At 54.1% G+C, this 11,582-nt stretch overlaps 1 protein-coding gene across 1 annotated transcript in view; it reads right to left on the minus strand.

The window, feature by feature from the left end:
• The window catches only part of NTNG2 (netrin G2), a 71,068-nt gene extending 60,278 nt beyond the window's left edge, over positions 1–10,790 (minus strand). Inside the window, exons 1-2 of the mRNA XM_011370048.1 lie at positions 10,663–10,790; positions 9,738–10,434 (exon numbers count right to left, since the gene is read on the minus strand). Of these exons, the coding sequence (XP_011368350.1) occupies positions 9,738–9,950 (213 nt within the window). The 5' untranslated portion in view covers positions 9,951–10,434; positions 10,663–10,790. The remainder of the gene's footprint in view (positions 1–9,737; positions 10,435–10,662) is intronic.
• Between the last annotated feature and the right edge of the window lie 792 nt (positions 10,791–11,582).

Consider the following 11,582-nt stretch of genomic DNA (forward strand, 5'->3'; position numbering starts at 1 on the left):
TGCAGGGGTTTCGAGGTCAAATCCATGGGAGCAGGTCAAACTCCTGGGTCTGCCGCTCCCTCACTGGTTGCCCAAGGAAATCACTTCCTCTTGCTGGGCCTCAGTTTCCCCATGTAAGAAATGTGGTGGGCAGATTCTATTGCGGCTTCATCTTGTGTCACAGAAGCCCTCGGACTGCCTGGCGTGGGGGGCTTGAGGGCCCAGGGTGGGGCAGAGGGCCACCAGCAGCCAAGCTCCAGACACCCACTGCCCCTTAAGTGCCCACTGTAATGCCTTATGGATCTTGGGGTGCCTCTGGGCTTAGACGATCTCTAAGACCCATTTCACATTGCACACTCCTCGTTTGAGATGACGGATAATTACCATCGGCATTCGTTTATCACCTACTATGTGCAAGCACTATGGCATATCAAAGGTAGCGACACAGAATCTGGTGCCCCGCTGAGTGCGGGAGAGAAGCTGAAACCGGAAGACCAGAGAGAAGTCACAGGCGACAACATCCCCTCGCCGATTACCTTCTTCTGAGATTCAAGAAGGTAATGACATGTCCTAAAGGACATGTCAGGGAAACAGAGGGCAGGGGAGGAGGAAGTGAGGGGGGGGAGGAGGGGGGGAGCATTTGGGCTTCCCCCTCCTCAGGCCTCACCAGAGTCCAAGTGACTAGGGCTGGAGTTTGGGCCTGGACTCTGCCACTCAGCATCGGAGCTTCAGTTTCCTCCTCTGTGAAATGGGACAATGAGATAGAAGTAGGGGACGCGCGGGAGGGCTCGACGAGATGATGCACAGAGAATGCTCGGCGCCTCCGTGGAATGATTTCCGTAGCCCAGAAACAAACGCTCACATCTACGGTCGATTGATTTTCAAGACGGTACCAAGAATATCTGATGGGGGAAGGAACAGTCTCTGCAACAAACGGAGCCGGGAGAACTGGATCCTCACATGCAACAGAATGAAGCTCATCGTAGACCACGTGCAGAAATGAACTCGAAATGGATCAAAGACCTAAAGGTAAGAGCTTAAAACTATAAAAATCTTAGAAGGAAACATAGGGGTAAACATTTATGAACTTGCATTTCGCAGAGGTTTTCTAGGTATGACGTCAAAAACACAAACGACAAAAAGAAAAAATAGGTAAATTAGACTTGACTGAAATAAAGAAGTTTGTGCATCAAAGGACACGATCGAGAGTAAAGATTATCTGGAGAAAGGGGGAAATGTTTTCAGTGTCCGACAAGAATCTAGTATCTAGAATTTATAAAGAACATGCACCGCTCAACGACGAAAAGACAAACAACTCAATTTAAAAACGGGCAAAGGACTTGGACAGAGATCTCTTCTAAGAAGACATACAAATGGCCAATGAGACGATAACACCCAGCATCACTGGTCATCAGGAAAATGCAAATCAAAACCGTAATGAGATACCACTTCCTACCCACTAGGATGGCCATAATAATAAAAAACAAAAATGGAAAATACCAAGCGTTGGTGAGGATGTGGAGAAAATGGCCCTCTTGTGCAGAACGTGTGGTGGGAATGTAAAATGGTGTAGCTGCCATGGAACACACTTTGGCAGTACCTCAAAAACTTAAATATAAAGATGACCAAAGGACTCAACAATTCCACTTCTTGGGCATATATACCCAAGAGAAATGAAAACATATGTCCACACAAAAACTTGTACACACATCTTCATAACAATATTATTCATGATAGCCCCAAAGTGGAAACAACTCAAGCGCCCGTCAAGTGATTAACGGATAAATAAAACGTGGCAGATTGTACAATGGAATATTACTCAGCCGTGAAAAGGAGCGAGGCATGGACACATGCTACAGCTCGATGAACCTTAAAAACATCACGCTGAGTGAAAGAAGCCACTCACAAGAAGTCATACATCGTGCGAGTCCATTAATATGAAATGTCTGGAATAAGCAAATCCATAGACACAGAAAGCAGACACGCAGTTGCCAGGGGTTGCGGGGGATGGGGAGTGGTTGTTAATGGGACCAGATTTTCTTTTGGGGTGATGAAATGTTTGGGTACTGGATAGAGGCGCCGCTTTGCACAACGTTGTGAATGTGCTAAATGCCACTGAATTGTATACTTACGAATGGTTAGAAAGGCAAATTTTATGTTAGATATATCTTACCACCATTAAATTGGGTTGGTTAATTTCATGTTATGTGAATTTCACCTCAATTTAAAAATTAAAGAACAAAATTTTAAACGCCCTCATCAGAAGAAAATAAATTATAACTATGTATGGTGATGCATGCTAACTTATTGTAGTGATCTTTTTGTAATATATACATGTATCAAATTATTATGTTGAACACCTAAAACTAATACAATGTGGTATGTCAATTATGTGTCAATTTAAAGATTTAAAAAAATTATTTAGAAGCGGACACCAGAGTGGAATCACGTGATATAGCATTGTAGTGTTAGCAGTTGCTTTGTTTTTCTTTGTTTTGATGTTCATTTACGAGGATACTATAATAAAGGGATTTGAACAACAACAAAAAAAGCCTAGTGCTGTGTTGGGCACAGGATACACACCAGAACCCCTCTTTCTACACTGGAGTCCCCATGTCATCTGTTTGTGACCATTGTCAGCCTAGATTCCCCCAAACTCCCAGAATGTATCTGGCAATCACCCAGGAGCACTGGACGATTAATCTAGGCAAAACTCATCATCGTACAGCTGGGGAAACTGAGGCTGAGGGCCTGGGCCTGGTGTGCCAGCAGCAGGGAGCTCCCGGCCAGCGGTCACCCTGCTCCAACGTGCCGCCTCCCCCTCGCCCCCCGCCGGCAGTTGGTGTGTACTCAGGGAATTAGAAACACATTTTCATACATTTAAGCAAATCTGCTGCTGCTGATGAAAAACAAATTAGAACCTGCAAACCAAAGCTGCACAGGACGGGTTTCGGCCTCATCTGCTGTTTCTCACTTTCCTCGTCCCCCCGGGCCCCTCCAGGAAGGAGCGGGCGTCTTTGTGGACCACACGGGGACCTGGCCAGGTCCGGGGCAGGAGGGTCCGGGGCCTGCGCTGCACGACAGGAGCAGAGCTCTGCAGCCCGGGCCTGTTCCTGGGGTGGGGATGGCTGGGCGTTGAGGGCGAGGGGTGCGGCTTGGCACCTGCTCCTGGGAGCCTGCCAGGCTCTGTTCCAGCCCCGTGGCCCGGGCCTTCTGCACCCTGTGGGCACCCTCAGGCCTCTGCCTACCCACTGTTCCCTCCTCCCCTCCCGCCCACCACGCCCTTGGCCGAATCCTCCCCACACCCCAACTCTAGGGTTGACCAGCTCCCCCGTTTAGTGGACCTCAGGAAGCCTCCGTCTATTCATTCATCAAACGGCACAGTAACATCCCCAGCCCACAAGCTCATGGGGGCTTCGATGACGTGAGCAGGTGCGGTGGCTTGTCCCCTCCCCGCCATCCACGCGCTCTCCCCTCATGTCACCCGTACCCCGTTCCCCTGCATCTTTGCACACGCCATTTCCTCTGCCCTACTACCGCTCCTCTGAGCCCTTCCAATGCTTCAAGGCCATAGGCCACCCCGGTGCCCAGCCCTGTGACCGCCACAGCCCACGCGACTATACCCCGCGTTCCACTCTTGGCTGACAGGATCATCTTCCGTCTGTATTTTCTACTTTTACTCTTTTTGTCTCTCAAGCTAAATTCTAGGACTGGGCAGAGAGAGGGGGGAATCCCTTTCTGGAACATGGCTTTGGTGCCAGTCTCAGCTGAGGCCTTTACATGCCTGTCTCATGTCATTCGGACAAACTTTGAGGCTGTGTCTAGAATCGCCCCCATTTTCAGATGGCAAAACCGAGGCTCAGAGCCACAGGGGACTTACCCAAAGTCCCACAGCCCAAGGGGCGGGAGAGGCACGAGCCCACATTTGCCCCGTCCCACATCCCAAGTTCTTGTCCACAGCTGGGCAGCCTGCCTGTCCGTCCACGGTCCTTCTCCCCGACCTCGGCACATGCGGGATTGGGGTGACTCGTGATAATACACGCAATAGAGGAGCAAAATGAAAATGCATTCAAAATTGGGGCCGGGGAATGTGGAGACAGAAGAGGAAGCTGAGCCTGGGGGAAGCAGCGCTATGTAGACAGGAAAGTTCCAGAACCCTTAAGTCTCCGACACTCTTTGGAAGGATGTCCCCCCCAGGCCTATTCCTTCCCCACTGCGTTCCAGTTGCACCGGCCCCTACCTGCGGGGTATCTGGACCCAAACCCGCTCTCATAAGTAAGGGGCAAGGATCTCACCCTGTGGGCCTAAGACATCGCAGGCAGCGCTGTCTGCCAGGAAGGAGACGTCACTGTGCTACAGGATGTCATGCATAAAACTATTCTCGGCCCAGGCTGGGCCCTGCCTCGGGCGGTTCAAGAGACTGAGCGGCTTTAACGAAGGGCTGGGCGAAGCTCCAGAGCAGCCACTTTCTGCTTAAGGACAGAGCCGTACAGATCTGGTGTCATCCGAATGGCAAATCCCACAGAACAGGGACTCAAAGGAAGAAAAGCAGAGACTCTGGGGCCGACTCTGTCCTGATCGAAACCTTAGTTCTTCCTGCAAGACTCAGCCCCGATCTCTCCTCCTCCGAGAAGCCTTCCTGGATCACACCGTCCTTCCATCCACCCATCCACTCGTTCGGTAAGCGCTTACCGAGTGAGCACTGACTGAGCCAAGAGGGAGGGGTGTAGAGATGAAGCAGACAGCCCTGACTTTGAGGAACTCACAGTCCCAGAAGGAAGCACGCATTGGGAGTATAATAACTAGCATGACTTGAGCATCCACTATCTGCCAGGCACCGTGCTCGTGACAGTCCCGGATGTGTTAATAGCCCCAGTTTAAGGAGATAAGGCTCAGAGAGGTTAGGGTCATGCCAAAGGTTGCACAGCATGAGATGCCAACGTCCACCTCTTTGCCTCTAGGGCCCCAGCTCTTACCCATTAGGCCACAATGGCAGGACGTGCGCGGATGGGGATGTCCTAACCCACTTGGGCTAGGCAGTCTGGGAAGGCCTCCTGGAGGAGGCGAGGTCCACCCTGAACTTCGAAAAAGGGGCTGGGGCTCTCCAGATAAACTCGAAATCCTCGGAAATGGAGGACGCAAAGAAAGGCATTGCGGGTGGAGGAGACGCACGGACACGGGCAGGGACGGGGCGCGCTGGGCGAGCGGCAAAGGCTGACGGGAGAGACGGGCCTTCGCCTTCTCCGCGCCCCCCACGTCGGTCCCGTCACGCCCACCGGTCAGCCGCGCATGGTCTTTAAAAGCTGCTGTGTTTCCCGTGCCCGTGGACTTGGATCTGCAAGTGACCTCCCTTTCCCAGAACCGCGCCTGGCACGAGGTCAGACCTGGAACGCCCGCCAGCTGGAGGGGTGTAACGGGGAGAGGAGGGAGGCTGCGAGGGGTGTCCCCACGCTCTCCTCTGTGGGTTCGGGGGCCAGGACACAGAGGGAGGGGAAGGGCATCTGAGCCGGGGGCTGGTCAGCTCGGCCCTGCCGGATGGGAACTTTCTCTGAGCATGAAGGCCTGGCAGGAGGTGGGGCGTCTGTGACCTTGATTCTTCACGTGGTTTACAACGTCATGGAGGGGAGGGGCTGGAGGACTCCAGGGCCCACCTGCCATTGGCATTCATTGTGGCCTTGGGGGAGGGATGGGATCGTCTGCTCTGCATCTGGGTAAACTGAGGCACAGAGAAAGTAACGCAGGTTCTAAGGAAGTCGTGTGCTTAGAGATGCACGTTCACCGCCTTCTCTCGGTTTTCCCAACTACCAAGGCCAAGGTGCCTGTGTGCTAAAGTCACCTTAGATACAATGTTTACTGTTCATCTATTACACGGTATAGGATTATCAAGCTCGGATAAACGACGATATCAAAGCCTCACGCTAGAACAGAGCTTCCTCTTTAAGCATGGGGGCGCATCATGAGAGAAGCATGTCCTTCTCCCGGGAAGTTGGTGGGGCAGGCAAGGCAGCCAGCATCATCTCCCTCACGGATGGGGAAACCGAGGCTCAGAGAGTTTAAGGAGCTGCCCACGGGCGGAGTGGCAAAGCCAGGATGTGAGCTCAGGTCGTCAGGTCCCAGCCCGTGGCCCTCGCTGGGATATGGTGCCTCCTCCCTCTGGGACCTCGTTCAGAGCCACCAACATCCCGAGACTGCAGCCCCCCGCTCCATCGCCACATTCCCAGGAGCCTTGCACTCCTGCTCTGTCCTGCTCCCTCAGCAGCGACCCGCCTCGCCCGCCTCCCCCCGCTCCCCCCGCCCCCCGCCATCTGCAAAGATGCCCTGGCAACATGGACCACACGGGTCACCTACTACGGACCGAGTAGGTGGAGCAGTATTCCCCAGACCATGCCCTGTGTGCGTCCGACAGCCCTGGATCTCTGGTTAAAACACAGCTTCTGCCTCAGCAGGTCTGGGGCGGGGCCTGGCACTCTGCATGTCTACCAAGGTCGAGCCTACGCTCCTGGTCCAAGGCCGAGACTTTGGGTAGCAAGTGGGTGGCTGTAGGAGCACTCCGAACACCGCCCGCCCGGCCCGGGGCTGGTGTTGGCATGCTCTCTCCGGGAGAGGCAGTGGGCCTGCCTGCGAAGGGCGGAGAAGCTCTTCCCTCCTTCTCCTTGGCCCTGCAGCCTCACCTGGCTGGCCCTCTCCACTGGGGCCTGGGACTTGGGGGGTGGGCTCTCTTCTCCTGCAGCTCTTGCCCAAGTCTCCTTGGTTGAGAGCCTGTCCCTATTAATTCTTATTGTGCCTTTAGAGCCAATAGGTTTTTATTTATTCATTTATCTTGGTCTCCCTCCCCCCGCCCCTTCCTCACCAGGCTGGAATTTGCAATTCAGTTCTCAGGTGGCCTTGCTGAAGGACAGAAGCCTGGCGGGGAGACAGGGTCTGCAGCATGAACCCTGAAAAGGGCAGCCACCCCTCGGCCTCTCTTCCTCCCTCAGGGTGCTCCTGGGCTCACACTCCAGTGGGCTGGAAGCTGGGGCAGCCCAGCACCCGCTGCAGGTGGGGCACCTGGGAATAGAGACCCACCCCGTGATTGCAAGGCTAAGGGGCAGTGGGCCACCTGGCTACCATTAGGGCGCCCCCTGGTGGCTTGTTAACACCACCTGCTGTGGCGGGACGAGTTTAAGCTGCTTGAGCAGGAACCTCCTTCTCGCTGCCCTGAGACCAGAAATACAGGGCGTGGCGTCCTCAAGGCTGGAGAGAGGCAAAGAAAAGGCAGAGACACCACGGAGGGCGTGATCACAGCCATGATAAATGAGTAACAGCGACCGCGCATGGAGCACCTACTACGTGCCGGCACTGCTCCTGCACACGTGGCCTGGCCGCATCCTCCCACCGGCACCGCGAAGCGTTCTCTCTGCTTCGCAGAGGAAGAAAACGAAGCTGGGACCCGGGAGGCCGAGCCTCCTGCTGGGTAAGTCCCCAGCCTGCCTTCTAGACAAAGTGACCTTGGCGGGATTTGAGCAACACCTTCTAATCCCTAAACCGGGATTAGAATAAGCACCTGCTTCACAGCACCCTAGAGAAGATGAAACGAGACTCGCACCAGACCTGCCTGGGTGGAGCTGCAGGAACGGTGGCATGGGGGGGCCGAAGCCACCTGGCTGTGACCCCTTCCTCCCTAGAAAAGCCGCTCCCCCCCCCCAAGGAAGGCATCCCTCCACCTGTCAAAGCAGCGTCCCCATCCTCATCAGCTGCACCTTCGTAATCAAAGGCAGGACTGACTGGACGGCAGCCCGTAATGAAATATATAAGTCCATCAGACAGGCGTCGAGACACTGAAGACCCACCTTGTGGGAGATGTTGGAATTAAACTCTCCTTACCTGTCTTCTCAGGAGAGGAGGAGGAGGGGACGAAGGCCTCTCCCAGAGCTCAGGGCTCAAGGACATCTGCCTGGGCTCAGGCTAGGCAGCACGAAGACCATGGGGGTGACCGCCCCATCCTGGAGCTACACTGGGTTCTCTTCTCTGTGGGGGTGGGGGCAGGGCAGGGGTCCAGGGCGAACGGCATCTAAGCCAGCTTTAGCCAGGAGAGGGCCTTGGACTCCATCTGATGGTCATGTCCACCTCTCCAGCCCTGACTGGAAGCTGGTCCAGTGAATTATGATTTAGCCATCCTGCCCCCCACCCCCACCCCAGCACATTAAGGCAATGATTAATATTTAAGAGAAGAAATAGAGTCAAGACTCTAATATGAGAGACAGGGCTCGATTCTGCTCAGGGACTGTGTGGAGAAGTCTTCACGTGTGCTGGGGTGGGCAGCCAGACTGAGATGTGGACCCAGAACCGGGCTCTCCCCTTGGCCTTGCCCCTGACTCTCAGGGGCCGGCCCCCTTGCCCATTCCTGAGCCAGTGAAGTTCTGGGGCCTCTGGTGCAGTGATCCCCACAACCATCCGGCCCCTGGCTCCCAGCCCCATGCTGCCTTCTCCTTCTCTCCCCAGCCCAGCCACCACCCACAGTGACAGCCTCATGACAGCTGACCATCCACATGGGAATCTACCTTCCTGGGCCGACTGCTCTGTGATAGGCCCGAAGTGTCTCATGGATTGAGGTGTCCTCAGGGGCCTCGTGCGGATACCCACTCAGTCCAGCCATCAACCCGGGTACCCAGAGGCTCCCCGAGGACAGAGGCAGCAGCCACCCCGAGATGACATAGAGCCCTTTTAGTCAGCTCCTGCAGCCCGGCTGCCCTGCCCAGCCTCCGGCCAGGCACGGGGCCTCCGGAGCCCCATCTAGTGGGGAGGAGCCACTCAGCACGCAGTTCCGCTCAATGACTTCGGAGCTAGATGTCTGAGTCAGTGCCACCACTTCCCGGAGTGTGACTTTGGGCCTCAGTTTCTCCATCCGTGTGATGGGAATGACAACAGTTGATTGCTCTGTGCCAGACCCTATTCTGAGCAGTTTACACGTATGAATTAACTCACTTACTCCTTCCAACGACCTAGTATGTGCTTTATGTGCCCATTTTACAGACGATGGAGCAGAGCTCCAGAGCCGCCACTGGTCCAGAACCCACTCCCTAAAACTCCTACTTTATATAACACAGAATCAACCTTGCTGAGCTGCGGGAAGGACTCCATGGGATGACACATACTAAACTCTCAGCCCACGCACTCAGGAGCTCACATAAATGATCCCTCCTAATACTCCTGTTGTTGTTAATATTACTTGAGTACTGAAGTACTCTGTGGCACAGAGGGATGGCACCAGCCACAAATACCCTCTGCGCTTCCGTCAAACCTTCCCCTGCAAAGTGCCAACTCCGTCCTCGGCATACTCTGGCCTGGCCAAACTGTTTGCTGGGTGGGACAGGAGGTTTCGAGGCAGAAGAGATGAACAGAGGTCAGTCAGACTGCAGCCTTGCAAATAGTACCTCGCTTACTCGCCCAGAATGCTGACTTCCCACAATGGAGGTGGGGCTTATCTTTGAGGCTGGAATTACAACCACTTTGATCTTCCTGAGAGGAGCCGATCTGGCCGTCAGCTGGCCAAGAATTTTCCCACCCCAGTGAATGACGTCATGTGACCCCAGAGTCCACAGGGTGGCCTTTGCTCTGGCACATTTCCAAGGCGGGACAGAGACTTGATCCCAACTCAAGATGCAGGAAAGTCGACCGTGCATCTTGGTCCTCCCACTCCGCTCACTCATCCCAAGGGTCGTTCCCCCTCCCACTCTGTGGCCTGAGCAAACAGAACAGTGGTGGGCGGGCTGACTTACGTGGGAGCAGAATCTCTCCGGCGGGTCTCCGCACGTGATGCCCGAGGGCTCCACCTTCACCCTGACATAGTCCTTCAGGCGCATCACCTTGGGCTGGCAGGCGTAGAACTCCCAGGTGGGGCCCTCATCTGAGGTCACCCAGGATTTGCAGATGTCGTAGTCTCCGGAGGCCAGTGGGAGGCAGTGCAGGAAAAGCGCCAGCAGGTGCAGCATGGCTGTGCAGTCCACAGGGGCACGGCCTCGCGGGGCCCTGGGCAGGCGGCGGCTGGGTCAGGCGGGACTCTGGGCCTCAGCATGGAAAGGCCACATCTACCGGGTGACGGAGGCCGGATGTCCCAGGGACTCGGGCGCTGCCAGGTTGCAAAGAGTGAGGAACTTGTTTTTTCCCAAAAGGCCGATACAGAAAACTCAGAGCCAGCGTTTCTCAGACTGCTGACGAGCAGATCAAAAAGTCGCCCATCACTCGGCGCCCTCCTGACCTTGGCATTACACCTCTCCTCAGAGGTGAACCCGATCAAATCAGACAGACTCTCAAATTGTGACCATGGATGGAAATGGGGTAGGGAGGAAATCCACAGGGATCTGGCATGAGGCCGGCTCGGATTGCCTTTAATTCGTGTCCTTTCGATCAATCCAGGTCTTTAAAGGGCCCTTCATGTGTGATGTGCTCAGCACCACTGCCGATCAGCCCTCTGGCCTGCGTTGTAAAGACAGAATAAAACCAGGAGGTGGACATGTTAGCTGGGAACATGTACCCTCTGTGGGGTTAGACTTGGCGTCTCAGACCCATAAGAGAGATTTCTTTTCATATGGGCTTAAAGCGACAGCAACCGTGTGGCGGGACCGAAACGTAAAAAAGCGACTGAGAGAGAAGCTCATTCGGCTCTGTTCTGGTGGGGACAGGCACTAATGGGGGTCAGCTGACCTTGGCCGGTAGCCATCGGCAACTTATTATGAAGTTTCTGGTACTTCAGCTCTCAGTGCATCCGGGTACCTGGGGTCTGGCTTGTCTTTCATCGTAAGAGGGGAGGAAAGCTCATTAGCAATAACACCTGCAACAAATTAAAGAGAGAGAGGGAAGGCAGATGAAGGCGTCGCGGGACAAAAGCTCTGGCAAAATGCACGGAAAAATGAGGCTGCCTCAGCGAGGTCTCCCGAGGGAGCCGGGCTGTTTTCATGAGCATCAGAGTTGCACCTTTGGAGATCGGGCGCATTATTAAAAAGGTTGACGCATTTTCTCCTCACTTTTAAGAGTGCCAGGGCAGCAGAAGCACCCCCTGCTTAGGGTAGGCGACTCCCTAAAACATCCCCAGGAGCCAAGATTGAATGGTTGCTTTAAAATGCCATGACCGACAAGTCCGAACGTCAAAGCTGTGAATGGCAGAGACGAGACTGTCACCATAGGTACAGATGAGACTGCGCGTATAGGTATAGACAGGTACACAGAACGGTCCACGCGAGGGCCGGCAGTTAGGAACCGGGTGCTGATAAGCATCTCTCCAAACTCTGAAACGCTGAATTTAATGTTTAACTCTAAGGAACTAGGGATGTTGAAGATTTTGACAGAAGTGACAATGATTTGTCAGATTAGATTTTCTGATGGAGGCCACATTCTGCAAACATACCCCATCTTTCAGGGGTATGTTTATAAATGGATCACTATTATGATTATCACTTTCCTATTTTAAGCGACTGGTAATTACTTAAAAGCCTAAATAGCTACAACTAAGATGAATGCTTTATTGCAAAAAAACACAACTCCAGTAACGTGGCGTGTTCCCAGACACTCGATACATTCCCAGCGGGATGTGAGTCCAGCCAGTGTGGGATCCTGGCCAAAAATAC

Source organism: Pteropus vampyrus, unplaced genomic scaffold (genome assembly GCF_000151845.1).
Source record: "Pteropus vampyrus isolate Shadow unplaced genomic scaffold, Pvam_2.0 Scaffold158, whole genome shotgun sequence".
Classification (NCBI taxonomy): Eukaryota; Metazoa; Chordata; class Mammalia; order Chiroptera; family Pteropodidae; genus Pteropus; species Pteropus vampyrus.